General features: G+C 32.7%; 1 protein-coding gene across 10 annotated transcripts in view; it reads right to left on the bottom strand.

Moving 5' to 3' along the window:
• The window catches only part of LOC128222544 (uncharacterized), a 144,653-nt gene that overhangs the window by 13,877 nt on the left and 103,598 nt on the right, over positions 1-27,178 (bottom strand). For all 10 annotated transcript variants that reach the window (XM_052931597.1, XM_052931599.1, XM_052931600.1 and 7 more), the window contains 5 exons: positions 26,840-26,936; positions 26,252-26,389; positions 25,382-25,508; positions 24,416-24,987; positions 21,674-23,745 (listed from right to left, as the gene is read on the bottom strand). In XM_052931597.1, the coding sequence (XP_052787557.1) occupies positions 21,674-23,745; positions 24,416-24,987; positions 25,382-25,508; positions 26,252-26,389; positions 26,840-26,936 (3,006 nt within the window). The remainder of the gene's footprint in view (positions 1-21,673; positions 23,746-24,415; positions 24,988-25,381; positions 25,509-26,251; positions 26,390-26,839; positions 26,937-27,178) is intronic.

The following is a 27,178-nucleotide window of genomic DNA, read 5'->3' as shown; positions in this document are numbered from 1 at the left end:
GGGAAAATTAAACAATTGTTTTAATTGCGGTAAATCGTATTTGGGAGTAAGAGTGCATCTTTAAATGTAGTAGATACGGCGAAGAACGCGTGTTATTTTTTTTAAAAATACTCGAATGTTTCATCCTTTAAGTAAATTATTATTTTAGAAAGAAAATAGCACAGTCGATGAAAACAGTGTACTTTTTATTGAAGTTTTTAAATACATACAAATAACGAAACGTTTCTTTTGATATCATCCTCAATAACGATATTGACGCCTGGGAAGGGCTGAAACTAATGTTGTTATAACTTGTAGCCCAACCATTTTGTTCTTTTTGTTCGATTTGATTATAAGTGTTCGTGTAAATAACGTGTAAATTGCATGTAATTTATACTGTTTACAAAAGAGCAATAAAATATTATAAAACTAACACACACTCACATGCACACACGAACGCACGCACGTAAGCACGCACGCACGCACACACTCTAACGCACGCAGGCACGCACGCAGGCACGCACGTACTCACACACGCACACATGCACTCACAAACCTACATAAGCACTTACGCACACAGGCACGCACTCAAGCAAGCACGCACTCACTCACGCACGCACGCACTCACGCAAGCACGTACTCACACACGCACTCACGCACGCTCTTACGCACGCAGACAGCACGCAAACACACACACCGTTCGTATATCAATAAAGGGCTTTATACTTTAACGAATTATATAATTTTCCTGTATTATATTACTACACATTTAACTGGGTTGATAATGCATTAATCTTCTTGTACTTCGTTTTGGATAGTCTACTTTAGTTCAAAAGGTGCTAAAATTTGAGTCTTCGAGAGTTCATTAAAGACAATTTCTAACATTGGATTCTTGTCTGTTTTATCGTTTTTCGATCCCTGTCGTTCCTTACGAAATTAACAACTTACAATAAATATATCACTGCTGTTCACACCTGTTAATTTGATGCTGTATTATAATTTCAAAATACGGACCTGTGGCTCCGTAAGTAAACACACTAATAAAAATTTCACGGATGTAAACAAAATATAAAGATACTTCAATAAACTTGTTCTAAATCTGTTTTCATTTTGGAATTCTCCTGGAAAAAGGCAAATGACAAAACATATAAATATATATATACATATCATAATTTATATGTAAAAAACATTTTTATTATTATTTGACATATGAATTGACAAAACACTTGAAAAAAAATATTTTATGTCCATACCGACTGAAGATTTGACAAATACCCAAAACAAACAAACAAAATGTATGACTACAAAGTTATCAATGAAATACACATTTGTTACATTATTGTAAAGGAATATATCATCTGATCTACATCTATATTGCTATTGTAATTCAATTGCATATAAACATCGGTATGTTGTACAGTTTTTGTTTTCAAATTTTGATGCTGATGTTATGGCGTTGCAGTGCTAATGCCACTTGACACGACTTAACCACACGACTTAACCACAGGATTTAACCACATGACCTGACCACACAACTTAACCACACAACTTAACCACACGAGCTAACCACACGACTTAACCACACGACTTAACCACACGATTTAACCACATGACCTAACCACACGAGCTAACCACACAATTTAACCACACGAGCTAACCACACGACTTAACCACACGACTAAACCACACGACTTAACCACACGACTTAACCACACGACCTAACCACAAGATTTAACCACATGACCTAACCACACGAGCCAACCACACAACTTAATCACACGACTAAACCACACGACTAAACCACACGACTAAACCACACGACTTAACCACACGACCAAACCACACGACTTAACCACACGACTTAACCACACGACTTACCCACAGGACCTAACCACACGACTTAACCACACAACCTAACCACACGACTTAACGACACGTTCTAACCACACGATTTAACCACACGACTAATCCACACGACTAAACCACACGGCTTAACCACACGACTTAACCACACGACTTAACCACACGACTAAACCACACGGCTTAACCACACGACCTAACAACACGACTTAACCACACGACTTAATCATTTATTCATTCCATTATTCAATCGGTCATTCACTCCCAGGCCGCAACATTGTATGTTTTATCATTCATGTTTACTTTAATGATATGAATTCAACGTTAATTAAAAATTACAATGTGCTTGTAATGTTTTTTATGTTTATTCCAATACAAACTTCCCAGGGGAAGGTGGAAATCTACAACAAACTAAAACTATATTCAAACAAGCAAAATTACCTACAGAAAAAATATAGTTACTGTAACATGCCAGCTGTATGTTCAATCGGTGTCGTAGAACTTTTATGGATTGCTCTTATATAAATTTTCCTCAGGCTACGTTGCCTTATGATTTAAACAAATTCGAAAAATGATTGGTGGGCTAAAACAAAATCAACCTTACGGGAGCTTGTTTATTTGCGATGCAAAACATCTTAACCTTTGTCAGCGCGCAGATCGCAATGCTCTGTGGCCAACGCAGGTGTCAGGTATGAGGCTTACTAGAGTTTCTAGCCACCAGCTCCGTTCACCAGACTAGATTGCAATGCTCTATGTAACTGGCTACTTGAACTGGAACGCTAGATAACCCTATAGATGTCAAGTTCCTGGTGCCTTTTTATACCACAGCTCACAATGCTCTAAGTTCAATATTAAACAGCCAGAAGGTCAAGACTCTAATTATTTGCCTTCAAAAGACCATTTCTGGTTTACTGTTTGATGTTACCTCGACGGCGGTCAAACACAGAATGAATCTTTCAGCCGAGCGACGCGCTTATATACTCACCGGGCGGACGAGCTCATTATTAAGATGGGAAAAATGGGTATATTCCACTTTCCGAAAACATGAAGGGAGACAGCTTTATTTTCACTTATACTTTTTATGAAAACAACTCCAGGTTAATTAATAATGTTTAACATGATTTCTTAAATAATTATTGTCGCTAATAAAATATTTGTATGGAATAAATAAGTATAAAATGTAAAACTAACCTTTGAAATACACCGCCAGACATTTAACTTTGTAAATGCAAATGGCTAATTTATAACAAAGGGCGGTAATCGTGCAACTATGCGGTTACGCTACACAAATGGCTAATTTATAACAAAGGGCGGTAATCGTGCAACTATGCGGTTACGCTACATTACTAAGACAAGCTTACTTAGTTTTCCTTTAAAAGTCTAAATCTGGACTGCTAGATTAATGCAGTTAATGCCTAGAAACTTCAAATATACTTAAATGATATAGCAAACACTTATTAATAGTTTAAATGAAAAACGAGAATTTACAAGTATGACCCCTGCATACAAACAAACAAGAAAAATACATAATAACGGAAAATGTAGAAAATATCAGCGCAAGGAAATGATTTATCAAATAATAATGGAATGAATTCAATAGGTTCTTACTCTGTGGGTAACCCAAAACTATCCTTAATTATAAAGAAAATACAAATTTCGCAGTAACACATTTTCATTGCAGAAATGGCCTAATTCTAACTAAGGGAGATAAACGCGCAAAACGAAAAAGTACCCTCACTGGCTTAATTGCCCATTACATGACAACAAAGTGCTATATTTGCAAAAACAAGAAAAAAATCTCAGTTTGAATTGAAAAAAAACAACAACATTTATTACGAGGAGATTATGTGAAAATTAATATGAGTTCTTAGATTATATAACCTTAACTTGTATACACAACAATGTACTATATTTGCATAACCCATGTTAGCTAAAGTTCTATATGTCACAGTCTTTTAGTTTATAATATAATATAAGATCGCTGACAAAAAATCATATCATAGATTTTCATATTTCCGTTCGAAAATTAATTTTTTATGACTTAAACCGTTACTAACGGTTTAAACCGTTACTAACGGTTTAAGAAAAATGCATAAAACATCAATTTTTAAACTTAAATATAAACATCCGCGATCTACCTTTTTTGTCAGCAGTCTTATATTACTGGTTTCCATGGATTTTCGCACAAATTGGCTCGTTCCAAGACAGAAAAAAATAAAACAAAGTTGTCAAAACGTTCAATCTGTGAAAGTGCAGCTTTAAAGTGCAAATGAGTCAAACAAATACATTTTTTCCTTCATGTTTTAGTCATATTTCTTAATATAACTGTCAAACACATGAATATCACCTTCTGTTCTTGTAGCCAGTTCAAGAGCTTGCTGGGGAGTATTAAAATGGATGTTGCATTCTCATAAATTCCTTGAGGACAATATATGTTTTGTTTTAATTTAAGTACTTTAAACACTTGAAATTCTCTCAATCAAGGACTTCGCTGTCGCTACGTTTCGCTTTGTATTTGTCATTTTCCGTTAGAGTAGGTTGAGGCTCTTCGTACCACTTTTCAGTTACCTAATCAGTGTTGAGCCAAATACAAACACTGTGCTTATAGAATTATCACATAAATTAAACAGCTCCTTTATGGAATCTGAAAATAAATAATTAATGAGTACTTATCAATTGTAAATATAAAATATCATATACATATCGACAGAGGTATAATATCATGGGAGAGGGTCGTATCTAATAATGTTATGTTTATGTCAATGTACGTAATTATTTTGGTAATTAGTATTTAGTAATGCAGAAGATAAAAAATAGTTATTGGTATGTTTTTATTAGCGTACTGTGTGTAGTTTTCATACATTTTGTGTTTAATTATTTGCATCAATAGCGCAACCAATTTATACAAATTATATAAACAAGAAATCGTGCAACATGAAGATAAAGTATTACTTTTGGTTTAAATTAAGAATCATATCATACACGTATAACCTGTTTTGTAAACTTCTGGCGTAAATTCTTATTAGATTATAACGTTAACATCGTTTGTATTTATACGCTTGAAGAATCGTGGAGATTCTGATTGCAAAGAAAGTGTTACCAAGCGTGAGAAAAACATGGGGAGTATACAGTGATGTGACGAAAATATCGTACAGATATGTTTGTTTTGTAGGAATGAATAAAAATAATATTTCAGAGATAATTGCAAATATTTCTTACATTAAAGGGGTATTAACCAAATATGTACGGCCACAAGTTGATGGAGAGGCCTTTTAACTCCATGTACGATATAAAGCAGCATGCATGAAGTTGTGAATCAGAAGTTAGATCGTTGTGGTAAGATTATTTAAAGTTTTGACTTTAAAACAGTTCAAGGAAATTGCAATTGGCAGAAGAGAGAAAGCTGAAAACACGTGAAAGATATATGCCGTTTTGTAAACATTAACATGTCCATATTAGTACAGTCTGCAAGTGATTTGCTTTGGTAAGCACGCCGCTGTTCTCATCAAGATTTTATTTTTTATCTTAGAAGTGAATTTCGGTTCTAATGGATTGAATATCTCACCTAGCGTTGTTAAGTTGCTAAAAGACAACCAAGACACAAACGAAGTCCACAATATAAAAAAAAAACAGAATATTAACCAACAGTCTTCAAGTTCATACATGACTCCACTGTGGCCTGGAAAACGTCCGTAGTTATGGATAAAGGCTGCAATTTTGTTATGGTCGATATGTTCACAGCTGGTCGTTTCGTCATATCTCGTCATTGTCCGAGGACAGCTTACAAACTCGTCACTGTACCAACTATCAGACGGGGCGTTCTTCCGAAACGGTCTCTGCTTATGTTGGAGTTGTATTTCATCACGAAATACGTCATAAAACGACAAAAAATTTCGCCATGTCGGATATTCTTCCGTGCTCTGGTGGTCACTGATATATTCTCTTAAGCGAAATAATATTTGTATATAATTTAACTGCCTCGGACAGAATGCGAAATAGCTTTCCTCGTGATGAACACGGCCTTTAGCTGCTGTAGCCATTGTTGTGTCTTGGGATTGTCGATTACATCCATATTCACTCGCCTTATCTTCATTTAGTCCAATGTTAGTCTAAAATATATCAGAAAGATCTCTAAAATGCATATAGCGGATAACAACATCAAAGCGTTGAATAATATTTTAAGCTACAATATGCTGAAGTGTTTTTTTTTTTGTTTATGAATGCCAAAATAAGTACAGTAACAAGCCAACTAGCCAATCCATGCACTTGTCTCATCTCAACCATGCACTTGTCTCATCTCAACCATGCACTTGTCTTATCTGCACTTGTCTCATCTCAACCATGCACTTGTCTTATCTCAACCATGCACTTGTCTCATCTCAACCATGCACTTGTCTCATCTCAACCATGCACTTATCTCATCTCAACCATGCACTTGTCTTATCTCATCCTTGCACTTGTCTCATCTCAATTTGAAATAGTATAATCAACAATATATGTAGTTGAACAATTTGCATATGTAAATTTGTTTATAAGTCACATGAAGAATGTTGATTATTATTGAATACAATCAGATTTCATCGTTCCTAATATAAACTCAAGATTCCCATATCGGACTCAAACTGGCAGAGTTTCAATGTTCTAATGTTGTTCGATACTACTTCACCACAAGGCCTGATTTTTGACATATATAAGATATCCATTTTAACACATGCCCTAGATTGTTTTCGGTTCAACAGAACCATCACGTATCTTTATGTTAAAAACATGTTTATAATGAAGTTGCTCAATTTAGTTTGGTCAGAGAAATACTAATTTTAAATGTATATTATGAAAATTCTCATTTTATATTGGTCGGAGAAATAATCGGTACAAATGTTAATTAACAAATCAAATAATAGAAAATGATAATATTCTAGCAAGTCTCTCATTTTGTTTTGATGATATTTTTAGAGAAATAATTCACTTCGGTTCTTAGTAGTAGATTGACTATCAGCGAGAACCATTTATTAATTGAAAATGAAGCCGGCTTTCGATGAAAATATTCAACAAGTGACCATATTTTCGTTTTACACAAATAAATTAACTTATCAAGGTCAAACAAAAAAACTCATATGCTTCTACGTTGACTTTGCTGCTGCTTTTGAAGACATTTCAAGAACGAATCTTTTGAGAAAATTACTACATAACGGCATAGCAGGAATTTCTTTCTGACGGATAAAAATTAACTTTTCATATATATGTTTATACCAAAATATCAAATCCTATCTCAGGTGACAATAATAAATTATCCATGTCATTTAAGTATAGCAAGGGCGTCTGGCTAGGTGAAAACCTCTCCCAAAGTAACATACAATATGCAAACATGCACGTCTTCAAGCAAATAATAATATTACTTTTCGCTGATTACACAGCACAGTTAGCAGAATATGAAAATGAGCTACAATCAACGCTAAAAAATATATTGACAAATTGAAAGTTGTTATACTTGGCGAAAATAAACAAAGAACACATTTTATTTAGGAGATGAAATTTGGTATAATGAGTATATATTTCAAATAATTATAAATTCCTAGGGTTTTTGAGTAGCTCAGGAAGTTTTATCCATGCTAAAAAACACCAAATAGAACAAGCATATAAGGCGCTACATCTAACATACAGATTAATACAAAATATTGAATACCAGTTGACCTGAAATTACAGTTATTTAATAACACTCTATTACCAATACTTTGCTATGCCTCTGAAATCTTTGGGCATGAAAACCTTAGTGTGATAAATAAATGCACCTCTCTTTTCTTCGCAGAATGACCTAAACCAGGCAAAGTACACCATATATGCTTAATGGCGAAACAAGCGAGTATCCTTTACAAATTCAAATCAAGTCAAAAATGATTAATTTCTTGAAAACAATAACAATAATCACAGGTAATGATGTAAAATTAAACTTTGTATGCTATAAGTCAAATGACTTTATCAAAACCAATTCAAATGTTATAAACATGTCAAATCAATTTTGGATGAAACTGGTTGTTCATATAAATGGAATGACGCAATTCAAATGTTATAAACATGTCAAATCAATTTTGGATGAAACTGGTTGTTCATATATATGGAATGACGCAAGTGCACATTCTCCAAGAAGTAATCGACAAACTTCTAAAAGAGACATTAATTGATCAATTTATACACGCATGAATGAACAGTTCTTCTAAAGGATTTAACGACGAACTATTACAATTTTATTTTAATTTCAACCTTACCTTATAAAACTTTACCCCCTTTTTAAGGATCCAAATGACAAAAATCAGAACACCAACTCATAAGTTTCAAGTTAAAACAGGAATACATTTCAATATTGACTTGAACCGAAGGAAATGTAATTAATGTAAAAGAGATATCGCAGAGGAATTTCAGACGAAAACTTATGATAACAAAAAAGAAATAAAAAAAGAAATAGCTAATACATGTAGAATATTTAACAATCTTTTTTGCACTTTGTCCCATTGGAAACCTTAATACTGCGTTTACAAATGTAACTCCGGAACAACCTATCAACCAGATACACTCTGTTTCCAAATATTTAAACGTATTTTTGTTCCCACTACTTGTACTTCACACGAAAACCTAAGTGAATATGGATGTTTAGATTAAGAATAATTCCATTTGCTTTTGTTTTTTCCCTTCACCTGTATTGCTAAGAATTTCTTGGTTATACTTTATTAATACTGCTATATAATGTAAATTCAATTGTAGTATACTATACGTATACTCTTTTGTGTAGATGCAATGCTCATGTTGACGCATAAAGTGGCCTAAAATATTCAATAATAAAGTGAACTTGACTTGACTTGATTTGACTACAAGGGGGGTGATGATCAGCCTGAGTGATATCTTTAAAGGGATATGCCGCCTCATTTCCTTTATTCGGAGATTAATGGAGGTTGATGGACGTGTGTTAATGCGGAAGAGGAACTGGAAATACACTCTGGACAAAATATTGATATCAAAGACAGTATTCTAGAAGGATATCTTTGAAATATATTGTGTTTTATTTAAGGAACTGTTTCTTTAGATTTCAAGAAAGATTGTTATAGTTGGCCTCATCCTATCACCAGTCGTATCGATTAATTGATTTTTCGAGATTTATTAGTTCAAACATACTGCATTTCACTTTCTAAATGTCAAGTTAATACATGCATATTTTTTTTTACTTATCTTACAATATATATTTAATCGCACATTTGATTATAATATTTGATTGACCGCATAATTTTTATATTTTTCAATTTACTTAAATTGTTTAAGGGTCAATGCAAGAAACAACAATAATAAGTGAACACTATCATGTATGAGGGAATCGTGTTAACAGTGTCAACTTAACAAAAGCAAGAACAAAATGCCCCCTGTCCCTTCAATATCCTAAACAAGAAATCGACAGCCACATTAATGCAAACCGAACTACAGTAAAATGTCAAATGTTGCGGCCATCATGATTCATTATTTATTAGCACAATAAACTTGAAATCAGTGTCAATGAAGGTGTGAAGAGGATTGTTTAATGATCATCTGGATTATAGTATTGATGTGTTTGTTTTTTCGCTTTGTGCTGTACAAATCTTATTGCTATGACATTGATAAGTTTCGCACATTGTTAAACCGGAAAGTAGTCATACAAGTTAAATATTAAAGCAAGTTGCACTTTTATTTGGAATTCCAGTATATCAGTATGATTCGCTTTTATATGCAATAAACCAGTTGAATGTCAAAAACCATTTTCAGAGAAGCAATGATTGCCAATTCAGTTAAATTGTAAGTTTATAGTATTAAAATACCTCCGACACATACAAAAATACACGAGCATACGTTTATAATACAACCGTGGTTAATAATAAAAATTGCATGTAAAGATTTCAAAACTTAACTTCAATTTAAATGTATTCCCACTGCGTAATTTATAAACATTGACACGTTACGTATAATCAAACTATTTGTACAAGTCATTAAATACAAACAGTATCTTAAGTCGGTGATTCTATATAGTAGTATTTTACAATATAAACATTTCTTATAATTTAAAATTATCAAAGGGCATATTAACCAAAATGGTATACATGTTCCAAAAAGGTTCAAATACGTTCTTTTTTTTAAATGCCATAATGGCTACTCGTTAGAAATATTATGTGCGTCACATTGAGATAACGCAAAACATTTGCATAATTTTGCCACATCTAAAACATAACCATAGATATGCTTTTGTTTAACTTGATATCTTGGACTAAGCTTATAGATAATCACCCTAGTCTAAAAAAACAGGACAAATTACAAATGTCACCTAATTTCCACTTAAACCTTTTCACATATAAAGACATTGCAAAATCAATTGATAGGTTAAATCCATAAAAACACCTGGAATATAAACGTTCCCATTCGAAACATGGCCAATGAAATCATAAGCCAAGTAAAATTTCCAAATAGTCCTAAGCTACCACAAGCTACCCCTATTTTCAAGAAAGATGACCCCTTTATAGAAAAATACTATAGAACTGTCAGTATTTAACCATCAATGTCCGAATTATATGCACTGGTTATTATATGCACTGGTTATTAGTGGGCAACTGATAAGTAATTTTTATCCTTTCCTTGAAGTTTTCAGAACACCATGCTAAAGGTGGTGGAAGACCGGAAAAAAGACCTTGATGATATCAAAATGTAGACGCAGTTCTAATGGAACTATAAAAACATTCGACTGGCTGTCCAATCATCTCATCCTCGACACGCTAAATCGAAATGCATATGATAATTTAGCCAAAGAATATAAACTTGTGCACAACTATAAACTTGTTATCAACAGAAAACAACGGTTTGGTCAAATTACCAATGAGGGGGACTCAATCCTGGTGATGTATTTCAGACCACTCTTGGCGATGAAAGTGACAACTGGTTTATTTCCAAGATGATAAGGCTAACCCTGACAAATATCAAGCATATTAAGTTTACTCAAATATGGTTAAAGAAGTAAAATATTTGCATATACTTACAAACACTATTGTTTATTATGCGAAAATTAAATTTCTAGGCTTTGACGTAGATCGTTTATTAAAGTGTGATGCCCAGATTTCTAAAATGTGCAAAAAAGCAGATTAGTTACTGGCAATACACAGCCTATTGTGTACCTTATAGTACACAGCTTATAGTTTTCGCACAAATATTGCTTTACCTTTCTAGCACTTTGTACAGTGTGTTTTCAATTTCAACTGTTTTGTGGAGTCAAAGACATTTATTTTCTTCCAAAATATTCTCATATCAACACTTTGTAGTACACATGCTGTAACATGAGCTCTTGCACCTACAATATCAAATTATACATTCTTGAAGCTCAAACTATTCAGTGAATTAGTAGTGTAGAGATTGAAATAATTAGTACATGCTTGAATATCATTTTTGTTCAAAGAATAACAGGGTAGAAATTGTAGTTAAATAAACTATACACATGTTACTATATATAGTAACATTTGACTAAATAAGTTTGTACTTGCCATATCATATCATTCCAAAACACAGAAAGTTACCGGGCTTCAGCTTTGAAAATAAAACCAACATTACACTTACAGTTATGATTACGTTTTATTTTCCTATTGCTCAGTACATATTTAGAACACCTTTTGTTTGTGTCTTACAACTTTAACTGAAGCACACACACTGTTCTGTAAACTTAATATATATAATTCTACAGAACGGCCACACTTGCTCAATATCGATATCCGAAAACAAATGAAGCATGCATAATTATTATCAGAAATTGCTTAGCTATGCTCCTGTGTCCCATTAGTTTCGTATAACCAAACGTCATCTGTTTTGTTTGTTTGTACTGTCGTTAGGCTAAAGTATTGTTTATCGTGGTCTAAACAGAATATCCATTATTCAAATATACACTGTTGATTCTAGTGTTACAAGACGCATAATACAATAATACAATTTATTAAAGTCGGGTGCCTGTTTATAAAAAGCATAAGCTTAATGAGCTATTTTCCGACATGAATTACAGAGCTAGTGACCTGGTAGTTAAAGCATTCATGTACAATATTCATACGAGTATTTACAAAAGCTGTCTCTAAATATTTGTTTATGCATCAAATTTAGATTTTAGATAGATTTTAGCTATGTCTACACAGTGCTGTTAATTTGGTAAAGTGTTATAATTCATAAAGATTGCTTGGAAAGTACTACTCAGATCGTGAACGCCACTGAAAGATCCATCCGCTCATGCAGAAACTCTAGAGCAAGAGTCTTTCTGTCTTTCAACGACAAGTTTTTTTGTGGACGGACAGCTGCACCGGGGGCGCTCGGGTGATGCCGTCGCGGCCACCATCTACACCGCCATCGACCGAGAGACCCGGAAGGACCGACAGTAGGAACGTCAGCAAGGGAATCTACGTGTGATTGCATGGAACATTAATGAACTCAAACGAAAACTTCTAGATACGGATTCTATTTATTTAGTTCAAAAATATGATATAGTTTTATTAAATGAAACATGGATACCGAATGAAGACCAAAGTGACTTAACATAAATAAACATAAAGTGATCACATTCATGGAAACAAATTTAAAAGGACATCAAACGGACGATATAGCGGAGGTATTTTAATTATTGTTTAGTTAAATTTAGAAAGATTCATTAAAATTGTTGATAAAAGACAAGAAGGGAATCTTATGGATTGAATTATCGTCAGATTTATTGATGTCGAATTTGTATATGCATTACATATAATCCACCTTATATGTTGAAGTGTTAGATATTGATTAGTTCGAAATTGTGGAAACTGATTATTACATTTATTGTACTTAACAAAAATTGTATTTACAGACTTTAACAGTAGGACGTCGTATGAAATTGATGATTTATAAGTTGATAGATAAATCAGTAATAATTTCATTTTTGCGGAAGATATAAGATTCCCCCCAAAAAAGAATAATATCGATAAATTAATTGACAGATGTGGAAGAAAAGTTTTAGATTTGTTGATTTACACAGGCTTATTGATAGTAAATGGGAGGTCTAAAAACGATCTATAGGGAGAACATAGTTATAGCTCATTAAATGGGTGAAGTACTGTAGATTACTTATTAACTAACTTTGAGAACTTAGGATACAAACCGAATTTTAATATATTAAAGTTGAATGAATTCTCTGATAACGCTCCTGTTTTATTTTTGTTTAAACACTCATACTTATGAGGAACCCCCACACACAGAATGAAATAACAATTCTGGTTTTACCTACATAAACATTGATGTGTAGAAACTCCTCACTTTAAGGCTTTTCTATCAGATAACAGTCCGGTACGGCAGTAATGTAGCTTCCTCGAATCCAAGGCAATTTTGATATATAATTAAAACACAATAAAACAAATACAAATAATTGAAGTAATTCAAAATTAGATGACTTCTTTAGACACTTTGAAAATATGTTTTGAAATTGAGCCAGACTCTCATCAAACAATGAATGATTGACCCGAATGTGACTTGTATGCAAGAGTTCGTTTGTGAATTTACGCACGAAGAATTGCGTTCTTCAGTACTTCTTCAGTATTTAAACAAATTAACAACAAGGTTTAGATACTATACCTGCAGAAATATTTAAAGGATCATGTGATATTTTATTTCTTCTCCTCTTGCATATGTATAACACAATTTATGCGACAGGAATCTAGGTTGTTTGGGAAAATGCATTATAACACTAGTCTTTAAGAGGGGTGACCTTGATCTTGCAGAAATTTATAGGTGAATAACATTCTTGCCAAACAAATCACAATTGTTGCTTAATCGGTTGACAAAATGGTTAAACAAATACCAAAAAGTATGTCAAAATCAATTTGGATACCAAAAAGATAAGGCAATTGTTGTTTTTTTTGCAGTCAATAATTAATAAAGTTCTTAATTCAGGTGATAAATTGTATGCTGCGTTCGTAGACTATGGACGTTGTTCTGATTATATTAAAATAAATCTGTTCTGTAATAAATTTGTGGCTGAAATATCTACACTCGAATGGTGACTTACAAGCAAAGCATAACTCAGTGAAATCGTGCGTCCGACTTACGAAAGAGTTGTCACCCTTCTTTGACTCAAAAGTAGAGGTTAATCAGGGAGACTCCTGTTCTCTGATATTTTGTATGATGTTTGTGAATGATTTGATAGAAAATATTAATTGTAATATCGATGATGTTTTCAATTATAACGAACTACGTCTTTTCCTTTTTCTTTACGCCAACGACAAAGTTGTATTTGTTAAGTCGCTACAATCAATGTTCACAGACAAACACTGGACCTGGTAAAAACGTTTAGATATATTGGTATATATATATATTCTAGAATGGACAGTGGTATCGATGTCAAAAGGCAATTGCTCAGCATGCATCATATGCACTAAATTGGTTATTTTCTATATTTTATAAAGATGATTGTCCTTTAAAAGAAAAACTGATTTTTCAATATTTATGCGAAAATCTACAGAAACAAGCACAGTACCAAAAAGTTTAAACATAAACCCGGTTTAATGGCACTAGTTTCATCGATTTTTCATTTCGGGAGTTAACTTATTGGCTCGCACCCGTGCCCGGATTTGAAACTAATTCATACCCAGTTTTCAAGAAAGTTATTAAATGTTAAAAAAAACAGATCCGCATTATAGGGTAAACTTGGTGAAGTTCCTTTGACAATTATCCGTTAACTTGGAATGCTAAAACGTTGGGCTAAAATACTTAAATCAAACGAAAATATACTTATTCGCCGAACGTATACAATGTTAAAATGTGACTCGGATAATAATATAACTTAAAGTTACACCAACTTGGCACACCCAGTTAAAATTATCTCACAAGAACATGGCTTAGAGTATATTTGGACTAACTAAAACGACAAAGATATACCAATATCGAAAATAAAACAACGATTGTTTCATATGTTTTTCAATCAATGTATAACTATATAAATAAGTCTTGTAAATTAGAGTCATATTGGATTTTTTTCAACAAACCTTCGTGTTCGAAAATTATACAGACAATATTTATGTCTTAAAATATAGAGTCGTTTTAACTAAATTTAGAGTATCTGCACATACACTAGAAAAAGAGACTAGAAGGTATGATAATACACAAAAATCGACTTTGTAAAATTTGTGCAATGACAGCTGTAGAAACAAAATTTCACTTTTTGCTTGTTTACTCTGTAAACAAGGACCTAGGGAAATTATTTTTGAAACCTTACTTTTGTATATGGCCTACATTAAATAGGATTGAAATACTTTTATGGTGTGTGTTTTTATTGCCCAAATGTTCATTCATACAAACATTTATAAATGACATATATATGTATACCATTTAATACAAACCGTTATACTAAATAATATCAATGTGAACAAATAAATATTGATCTTACTCTTTGTTTGAAAACTCCTATTAGCGTTTGGGACTTGTTTTCTAAAAAAAAAAGGGTAGAAAAAAAAATAGGAGAGGTGGTGTGTATTTGATGTTTCGGAATAGTGTTCCTAACATAAATGTTAAATTTAAAACTGAAAAAAAACCTACTAACTTCAAAAAACCTACTTACTTTAAAAAAATGGATCTTATAAAGTAAAGTTCTTTGGTGGATATTTTATTCATATGCGCTTTACAATACTACTATATACTAGAGCTGTTTTACTAAGATAATAAGTGTTCTAATTGTTGCCATCGTCTATTATAGACTGTGTTGATTTTATTCTTCATTGTTGCTATTGTTTTCTCTATTTTTATTCGTTTATTGAGATATTGGACAAACATGGCACATGCTGGTATCTTTCTTTCACATTTTCATTTAAAAATGAAATATTTTAAGTATCATCAAATTTATTTGATAACCAAATTTTTCTTTGTTTGGCATTAAATCACAAAAGCTTATGCTTTTATATGATAGTTCTCTAAAGCTCACTTCATTGAAAAAAATGTTATTAATGTTCTTAATTCACCCCAAAACGTCTGCGAAATATGACATTCCCCAAACATATGGATGTTTGTGTCGATGTTCATTACACAAAAATCACATAACCTTGATGCAACAATACTGTACGTTTAAAGCTTATCATTGTTTGGAAGGATATTCATTATGTATTTTTATTGGAATTCCCGAAGTTTCGTATCTATCGTTAGTTTGAGCGCCTGTGTGTACATATTTTACCATTGTATATTGTTAAGATGAAATTGAGATTCCCAGTTTTCTTCTCGAGTTCTATTTTCAGGTTTAAGTTGAATAATAAGATATTCGAAGACTATTTTACTAATTTTTGTATTTTCCTCCTTTTTATCAACAAAGTAAGTTGGTGTGGTATATGATATGCCTTCATTTTTCAACCGGGTTTTCCAGTCATCAGGAATACTGCTGATTAAAGCATGACGATAAGTCGTCAAAGTCATTAAAAGTTTTTTCTGTAGTCATACAAATGTTCGACATATTTTAGACCCCTATTATGCCATTAACCTTGATGCAACAATATTGTACGTGTAAAGCTTATCATTGTTTGGAAGGATATTCATTATGTATTGATATTGTAATTCCCGAAATTTCGTATCTATCGTTAGTTTGAGCGCCTGTGTGTACACATTATGCCATTGTATAGAGTTAAGATGAAATTGAGATTCCCAGTTTTCTTTTCGAGTTCTATTTTCAGGATTAAGTTGTATAATAAGATTCGTGAAGACTATTTTACTAATTTTTGTATTTTCCACCTTTTTATCAACAAAATAAGTTGGTGTGTTATATGATATGCCTTCATTTTTCAACCGGGTTTTCCAGTCATCAGGAATACTGCTTAAAGCATGGTTTTTCAAAAAATCATGTGTACCAAGATCGTATAGTCTCGATAAGTCGTCAAAGTCATTAAAAGTTTTTTCTGTAGTCATACAAATGTTCGACATATTTTAGACCCCTATTATGCCATTCTTTGTAAAAAAATGTTATATTATTAGGGAGTTTTATTTTGCTTTTGTTCCATATTATTTCTTTTGCTACGATTGCAGTATCCGTCTTATATGTAAACGATACCCATGATTGTATGACTTCTAGAAGAAAACAGATTTTAAGTTAAGATTTTGAGTGCTTTTCGGATCCAAACAACTTTTAAAAAGTACATCTTCTCCAAACTGTTTGGTCATTTGCAGATATAATTTAACCCATATATATTGTTTGTTTAAAACAATTCTTTTTATCCAGCTTGCTTTAATTGCTTTGACAAAAATAGATATATTGAGCATTTTTAAACCACCATTTTCATATTCTTGAATTATTTTTATTTCTTGATATTTTATCGGGTTTTCCATTCCATAAGAATTTGTACATTTTGTTTTGTATCATTTTTAAACATGTTTCAGATGGTGTTTCCAAAACAGTTAGTGGGTACATAAGTTTTGGGAACGCAAACGATTTGATTACAGTGATTTTGCCAAGTAACGAAAGATTCCATTTTTTTTTTCCATTTTTCAAGACATGCCACAAATTCTAAAATCTTATCAGTGAAGTTTACTTTTTCCATTTCAACCGTGCCGTTGGTAAATGTTATGCCTAGCGCAGATGTTTGGGTGATTTGCCAATTACATTTCTTACAAAACGGTATGTCAGCGTATTTAAGTGGACCTAATCGTAAAACTGCACATTTATCTTTATTTAATGTTAACCCTGAAACTTTTCCAAAATCGTTCAGACTAATCATAAGTTCTTCGAAAGATTTTTGTGTTCCATCCATAAGGAAACTGGCATCATCAGCAAATAAGGTTTGTTTCAGTTCTGTATTATGTACATTTATACCTTTAATATTTTGTTTGTATTGATTTCAACAGCAAGCGGTTCTATACAAATAAGGAATAAGTACGGTGATAATGGGCATCTTTGGCGTACACCTTTTTTAATGTTGAAAAAGATAACCGTTGTTGGTAACACAAGCCAATGCATTTTTATAAAATAATCGAACCCATTTAATTATATTTTCACTGAAATTAAATTTTCTAAGACATTCAATCATAAATTTGTGATCTAAGCTGTCGAATGCTTCGTTAAGTCTGAAAAAAAAATATGAGGCCATTTATATCATTTTCATTTACAAAATTAATTGCTTCTTGTAAAATACGAACATTTTCCCCAATATATCTTCCTTTTATGAATCCTGTTTGTTCAGTATATTATTTAGCAGGGGTTTTATCCTATTAGCAATTGCTTTTGAAGCTATTTTATAGTCAATGTTTAATAAGGAAATAGGTCTGCAGTTATTGATGTTACTTGTGTCCTTGTCTTTTTTTGGAAGAAGTGTTATGACGCTTTGTTTTTGTAGCTGAGTAAGATTGTCGTTGTCTAATGAACAATTGAGTGATTCTTTTAGATAAGTTTGTATTTCATTCCAAAACATTTTGTAAAATTCTGCAGTCAAACCGTCAGAGCCTGGGCTTTTATCAAGTTTCATATCTTTAAGAGCATTATAGCATTCAGTTTCTGATAAATGTTCGGGATGCATGTTTTCTTCAGTAATAGTGTTTGGAATGTTTGTCAGAAATCGTGAATTAATAGATTATTCTATATTTTCGTCCTGTTTGTATAAAGATTCATAATACGATTTTACATACTCTAATATTTTATGTTTATCAGTTTCAATATTTTCATCAATATTTAATTGTGTGATTGTTTTATGCTGTGCACGTTTCTTTTCTAAATTAGCGAATTATTTTTTGTTCTTTTCAAAACCTTCTATCCATTCTGCTTTAGACCGTAGTAATATACCTTTTATTTTTTCTTCATTAATTTTATCGAGTTTTTCTTTTTCATGATTAAGTTTATCCAGTATTTCGGCTTTTTTCGATTCCAGAAGTCCTTGTTCAATTTTAGTAATGTTTTTCAAAATTTCTTTTTAATGTTCTATTGTTGTTTTCTTTTTATTGTTTGAACACTTTATAGATTCACAACGGATGCGGCCTTTGATTATTTCCCATAGGGTATTCGGGTTTGATTTTCTATATAATTATACGATTTCTGTTATACATCGCTTGTTTTTATTTTGAAAATTGTTATCGGCAAGGATTGAGTTATTAAATTTAAAATATCCTGGACCTCGGTTATTTACATTTAAATTATTTTGTATGCTTACTAGTGAGTGGTCAGATTTAAAATCTGGTTTTATTTTGCATGCGATAACTTTATTGAAGAGTTCATTTGATGCCAAAAAGTAATCAAGTCTACAAAAAAGTGTTGGTTTGCTATTAGAGTGCCATGTGTACCTCCGTTTGTCTTTATTTTTGACGCGCCATATATCACACATATCATAACTTTCTAGTATCATGTTAAGCTGTCTCCTGCAAGTTTTATGCGTTGTTATGTTACCGTTAAGTTTATCTACTTAAGGGTCTAAAACAATATTAAAATCACCACCTATTAATATAGTTTTATCCTTGTTGAGGTCAATATGTTCTTCTAAAAATTGTATTAATTCTAAATCATCTGAAATCGGACCATAAACATTAATAACTATTATACTTATATCATTTATTTTGATATTTAGAAGCTGTAATCGGCCTGGTATTATTTCTTTATATTATTCAACTGTGTAATTGATGTTTGTATTTAGGAAAATTCCCACGTCCTTACTATTTGTACTGTCTCCACTAAGAAAGCACTGCCCTGCCCAAGGTTTCTTCCAGTCATTAACATTATTTACTGTATGTGACAAATGTATTTCTTGTAGCAAGCATATTGAAAAGTTATTTGTTTTTAACCAGCTTAAAACTTCTTCGCGCTAAGATTGAGAACCTATGCCATTAACATTAAAATTACATACATCCACAGGCATGGTTGTTATAACTGGTATTCATGTTCACAATTTGCTCTTTAATACGAATTCTACTTACGAATGAAACCCACTTAACAATACAAAATAAACTGTGCTGATTATAATATTTAAAAAGTAAAGACCAAAAAGTATTAATGCTACCTATATAGAAAGTCAAGTACAAAACACACTCCTTTATACGTAGTTTGCAAACGAATGAAAACCACTAAGTACTACAAAATATACTGTGATGACTAAAAATCATATTAAGTGAAAAACAAAAGAAAAAGCACAGAAAATGTACTTATGTAGATAGGAAGTGTGGTGAAATGAATTGCCATTATCATTCTTCTTGAGTATGCATACCTAATATATGAATGTTTTACATTTAATGCATGTATTATTTCTAAACGCTATCAGCCTTAACGTATTCATAGCAAAAATTACAATAAACAACATGCATACAAACATAAAGAGAATAACACGTATTTAATTACTAGTTTAACATCTTAAGAGGGCAGTGTAGTACTAAAACATATATTGTACAAAGGAAAAAAAAAAAGAAAAAATTGTTTCACTTGTAACCACAAATAAAAAAGTCAGCTGAATATTGCGAAATACATATTTTTTGCAACGAAATTAAGAAATAAAATAATTCCGACATCCTAAAATATTTCAGTTAAATAATGATCCTCAAAAGATAACTTTTTCTGACATTTTGTAAAATTACATTTGAATAATACACATGTAGATAATAACATTTCATGCATATATTTTTTAATACATTATATCCCTTTATTAAGTTCTGTTTACCTCTTTTTATGTGCTAGTTTTCACTGCTATAAACTTGTAATTACAAAAGCCGTTTCAGTTTCTACTTTTAATATTCAGGTTTAGGACACTAAAATCTATAAGTATCAAACGGGAGTAATTACCAGAGATTTTATATGTTAATATTTCTTAACACCTTCATATTTTGTTGACTATATACTATGACAACTTACCTTGTACCACTTTGAAAGTTTGAATCTAAAATAATAGTTAGGTTTGCAATAAACCGGATTTGCAAACATAAGCCGGATGCTGTTCGTAAATGTATTCAAAAATTACTTGCAAAAGAATATCATTAAATTGCAAATAATTATATCAATTACGGCCTGATTTAATAACATTTAAGTTATTCATTCATTGTGATTTACTGGAAAGGCCTTTATCCCACCAGGACCGTTTTAGTTCTAATAGATATACAAACCCTTAATGGCTTTTCCATATCAGGACTCGAACGGTTTTCAGCATTTAAAGGGAACTCGATAACATGTTTATTATTGATCCGTAAATATCACACCCACCATGATACATTCATCGTTTAACGTTTGTTATTTGATTACATGTTCAAATTTCAACAAGAAGCGCGTCAGAAAATACGTTGCGCGTTGATATATTAACAAACACAATTATACAAAATAATGACTGAGTAAAACATTCATTATATATAATATTGTCTGACCCTTTGGGTGTATGCTCTGCAAATGTCGCTCTTTATTATAAGTCGTAATTATTTGTGACAATTACGTTTTTTTGAAAACTAAACATAAAATCCGATTTTTATAATAATACGATTTTAAGTGCGTGCTATTCAAATGGCGTTTCAAACAAAGGTGCATGGCTCAATTATTGCTGTATATTGAAATATATCGTTTGAGTTATTGGTACAAAAACGATATATCATATATCTAATATATGCTTTGTGTTATTCGGTGTTTATATAAACTTTGTATGAATTTAATCATATGTTCAAGATATCCCTGTTTGAGGTCTCTACTCATGGTGTTAACAAACTGAACCGTTGGCCTCTAAGCATTCAGTGTACACCAATCGAAACGTTTCATTTAAAGTGTAATTAAACACGGCGTTTATACAACACGTAATTGATAAATAATATTGGTCAAAAATTAATATTATACAACTAAGTTGAATAAAACAGTTACCTTGCATATTCCCTGTGGTAATAACGATGACATCAGCTTTGGTGCTCGCTGTAGCTTAATGAATTCAACTCTAAGTGTGTATAGTCTCGACACTGGTAGATTCACCACGTCTGAGTACGACAGTTGTTCTAATCCAAGTTCTGTAAGGTGTTCAAGGTTTTCAATACGTCGTAAATTAAGAGTTTCGTGTCGATGTAGCCATTTCAAAACCTTTCCCTTCCCTACTTTAAGGATTCCTTTTGGTTCCAGATCTTTATGTAGCCAGTTCAAGTTTGTACATTTCGACACTTGAAGTGATTTCATTGTTTTCATATCAGAGTTGTAGAATGAAGATGCGAGGTTCGGAGCTTGCTGGGGAGAACTGAATTGTATTTTGCATTTTACTAAATTACTCACATTCAAACCAGCGACATCTTTGTAAATGTTTGCGTTTAATTCGACGTACTTCAGACCCCTCCAATTCTCTAAATCAAGAACTTGGTTGTCATTACTCTTCGCTAAGGACAATGCAAGTGTGGGGTTGAGGTATATATACAATGATACTTTGCATGATGGGTTTGTCTTTATATTTTCCTCTAAGACGGTTATTTCGTCTCTGTCAAGCCTGTTATATTTTTCAAGATGTAAGTGCTGTAGGCTTAATTTCACCCCGGATCTTTCTCCCCTGTCTAGCTCTATTTGACCTTGAATGATCTTTTTCTGAAACTCATTTTGTTCGTAACTATAATTACTATCTCTTTCGCAAAATTCAGTGAACAACTCATTCATTATTCTCGAAAGTTCTTCGGCAGCTTTGGAATTCAAACCGCAAAGGAAAATTAAAACTTCGGACAAGCTAGTTCCGCTTTCACTTCTGTGAATTTGGTATGTTTTTTTGATATGCAAGATCGACGTTGAAATATCTTTTGATAAATACAGCGCCGCTAGGTACTCTTGAAACGATTTGTGCAAAAAGTGGTATTTCGGAGAATATTCACCAGGAATATTGGTGCAGGAAATGATGCCAGAATCTAACGATGCACCTTTTTGATTTTTGAAGATCGTATTCTCCTCCTGATCTATTTCAAACACAATTGTACTATCTTCATCTTTAGCAAATAACTGTTCAAATGCTATTTGGCTCAGAGCATTTATCATGTCGCTGTATTTGGATTCATTACATGATGTGTTCTTCTCACATAATTCAAACCATCGTTCCCTCAGCAAGGTTCTGTAAAGATCAGAACGTTTCATATCTTCCGAAAGCTTTCCCTTGTACCAAAGCCAAACGATGTGAGCTAACATGATTGGACATTTACTGAAATGCCACATAAGCTTTTCTTTGATGTCCGTGATGCATTGATCCTTTAATTTTGTTGTGCCGTGAATGGTATTTAATCTAGAAACTATCTTTTTAACTAGTTTGTCAGGGTACGTAACTCCCTTCAACATCACGTGATTCCCAATCTTAGAGCAGTCTATTTTTAGCTCAGCCAGTTTGTACGGCCTAGTTGTGGTGAATAGGGTACATTTCTTCCAACTTGTATCAACATGGGGAGTTTTCTCACTCAGAGTGCACTTTTCAGGATGCTGCCATTCGTCTAGGCCATCAAGCAATAGCAGACAGGTGTTGGTTTCCAAAATGTCTTTAAGCAATATTCTTTCGCTTTCTTGTTCTAATCTGTTCCTGGCAATAATATATTTCAATATCATATTCGAGATGTTGCATTCATCCTTTGCCTCTCGGAGAATTACGTAAAATACGAATTCAAACTGACTTAACATTTCACACCATTTATCCGTTGACTGCCCCTCCGGTTCCTGTTTTGTTTCACACCAATCATGAACGATCTTCTTACATAGCGAGGACTTTCCAGAGCCAGGCTCTCCTTCAACAAATATCGTTTTAGCCATCGTGCCCTCTTTGCTTCGAAAAATGTTATTTAAATCTATAGGCCTTTCTTCTTTTCCATTTTCCTTTAAAGTAAGTTTAGGCTCTTCATATACTTTTTCAAGTGCATCATCAATGTCAATACGAACTCTTAATGTGCTTGCATTTTCTTTGTACAGTTCAAATAGCTTATTTCTCAATTCTGAAAATTAAATTATTTAGATTAAGGCAGATATGTTTCCTAAATACTAAATATAGAAATATACTGATATCCAGATGTACAGATATCCTTTCTAAATACTAAGAATATATATAAATATATTTATCAACATTAAATAACTGCCATATGGGATAGCTTTTAAGAAACTTTAATTGCCGACATTGATTACCTTTGTAGTTAATAGTGTAATTAATTGAGCACTTTGGTTATTTTGTGTAACATTCATGCTTTTATTTAAAATTTTCTGTTTTTTAGTTTATACCACCGGCGCAACCAGATTTTAACTGATTGTATATTAAAAACATATAGTCGAGTCGAATAATTATTTATTATTTCTCTTACGCTCTTTATAAATTTGGATCTGTAGCAAGACATAATGAGGTCACAAATCGTTCTGGTCCCACACATACTGAATAAGCAATGATCTTAATTACGCATCACAAACTGGGGACCGCAGTTCATTTGTCAAAAGCAAGACACTATGAAGTCACACATATTTCTTACCTAATAATTATTATAAGACTCAGTTCAGCTTGTCGCGTTTTATATACTCGATTCAAAGAAATGCGCAAAGTAAAGAAATAAACTCTTCGTCTCTCTCATAGCCATGTCGCAATAGCAATATAGTATAAATACTCAAAATTAAGTTTACTTTGGAATGGGCTGCTTTCTAATGATTCATCCAACGCTTTCTGCCATCCAGGGTCAACTGTTCTAAACGTTAGAATGTGGTCAATGTCCCCTTGTGTGTATGAATGTTGTGATGTTTCTGTCGGCAAACAGTTGAGGTGATTGTTGAAATGCCTGTGTATGTCATAATCTCTTATTAAAGGTCTATTTTTGCAACAGTTACATTCCCAGGGCTTTGTCAATACATCGACAATGTCATTTACGAACTGGCTACCTGCTTGTCCACATATAGCTTTTTGTTGGCTTGTTACGGCATTGATCTGCAATACCGCTTTGTCACCCAGATTAAACTTCTTTGGGTAGCAGCAATCAAGAAATACAATTACTTTCGTCACATGTTTAAGACAATTGATTTTCATTTCAAGTTCACTATCTTTCAACGGGTAAGTATCTAGTTGAAATTTTCCATCCCCATGATGACCCGAATAAACTAGTACGATGGTGGTGATCTCTGGAGTATCAACATTGTTGAACGCCTTCTCTAATTGTTCACCATACGTTGTATTGGATTTCTTTACTGTGACAACATTGTTCCTGGAAAAGAATCATATGTGCGTCAAAGGATTTCAATTGTCATAGAATTATATTTTTTAGATTATACACCAGATTAAGTTTGAATAAAATACTGAATTATGCATATAGTTACTCGTTCTGATCAATACGTTAAACCCTGTTGTGATCAATATTACGATGTCTTTGCATGCAACTCATCTGACCTTTACCTTCCATTAAGCAAGTTTTAAAAACGACATGACCTTTACCGTTACAGGAAAGTAACAGAACGAAGACCTGTCCATGTTAAACAGTGACGTGGATGACTACACTCTTTAGACAAGCAAGCTACACAGTGTAAACGCCATACATGTACTAGTATCTTTATTACTGTTCGATTAACTATACACTTTATATTGAAAACAATAAAACGTACCTTACACCCATCAAAGTCGCCTTTGTAATTACTCTATCTTTCAGCTTTTCTATATCGTCTTCAAAACTTTTTGTAATTTCCTGCTTCTCATCTGTGCCCGCTATGATAATGGCACCCCAGCAATCACCTTAATTACCCATATTAAACCTTAGTTCTGTGCAATGATTAAAGCAATGGCAATGACACCAATACATAACGGGAGGCTTACAATCAGCGATCAAAGCATATGTTATCACTATCAAAGGGGGTTTACTCTATAGTTATCAAGGCAATGCCAAGTTTTGAACACGTAAGGGTTAGCTCAAATAAAAGTCGGACTTATATTACGTCGCAATGATCATTGGTGATAACAAATATGTGACATGAGCTCTGTAGAGCTTATGTGCAACGAACGTATGCACAGTTTTAAGATCTGCTTCGTACAGTCTGATAAAGACCATTTACGATTCCTGGGTTATAACAATCACTCTCATTAACAAAGCTCCGAGTGGGGATCGAACCCACAATCTTTAGATTCGAGGCCGATACGCTTACCACTAAGCCATCACAACCGATAATGTACAGTGATCAAGACAAAGCCAATGTTGTCAACACGTTAGAGTACGGTGCTATAAAATAATAAAGGCAATGCCAATGACATCAACACATGAGAAGAGTCTACACTACAGTGCTCAAGGTGTGTTAAACACACTCTATGGTCTGAATTCAAATGGACTTTTTGATCAAATTACTATTTTTACCAATTACATGCTTAACCAGTTTTAACGATTACTGAATGTACTTTTGGTTGATTTCAGCTGTAACGCTTGACGTGATAATATCATCAGATCATGAAATACATGTTTATTCTGTCTGAATAGTATTGCTCACCGACTGGGGACCGTATTTTGTCTTGATCACACGTGTGGCATTTGACGGGATTGTATTGCCAGTTCCATAAACATCCAACGCACATCTGTATTTTGGAACCACATAATCGATCATGTGTAAGCTTTTGGAAAGTCTTCTCTGAAATCAATATTCAAAATGCATGTATAAGATTTCTTTTCCTGTGCATGTGATATACAATTGCAGCATTCAATGTTTTCATAAGATGTGTACGCTACTGCTTGTCCTTTGTATTCTGATTCTTAACCATCAACATACACTACTTTATAAGTTCTCCTTTGTCTGCTTGTTTTAACTAAGCCATGTTAACTACGAAACTTTTGTTTGTTTGTATGGTATCAACCGACGATGTATATAATGCATAATTAAAGATAACCAAAATTCCCTGCATAGTTTTTTAAAATGTTCAATTTATCAAACTATTGCGGTCGGTTTCACCATTTTCACCATTTATTTAATAATGTTTTAAAAAACTCTTAAAGGTAGGACACAAGTCGCAAATGAATGGAAAACGTGCCGTAATTTAAAATAACACAATTTATCATGAATGAAAAGATAAGTATACCATACCGGGCTTATTTATGCAGCAAATCTCACACTTGTCTTTCGTTTTTCCAACGTCTTGCGATGGGGTCCACCAGTTGATACCCTCTCCTCTAAGACCCGACTGGAAATGTATTATTATTATATAAACGTACCTCAGATGCATCTGTAGATGACATTTAATATTTGCTGAGTGATAACATTGCTGCAGAAAAGGAATGCTGGAAATGCTTTACAATCACGGACTTTGGATAATTATATAAAAATTAACGAAAAGACGTGGCAATTGGAAATTTACTATTTCTTGCAAACCAGATACAATAAGCGTGTTTAAAGCGATCAAATGACTAAACCTTAATGTGTTTT

The sequence above is a fragment of the Mya arenaria genome, chromosome 16 (assembly GCF_026914265.1).
Source record: "Mya arenaria isolate MELC-2E11 chromosome 16, ASM2691426v1".
In the NCBI taxonomy this organism is placed as follows: domain Eukaryota; kingdom Metazoa; phylum Mollusca; class Bivalvia; order Myida; family Myidae; genus Mya; species Mya arenaria.
This window is presented reverse-complemented; position numbering and strand designations above follow the sequence as displayed.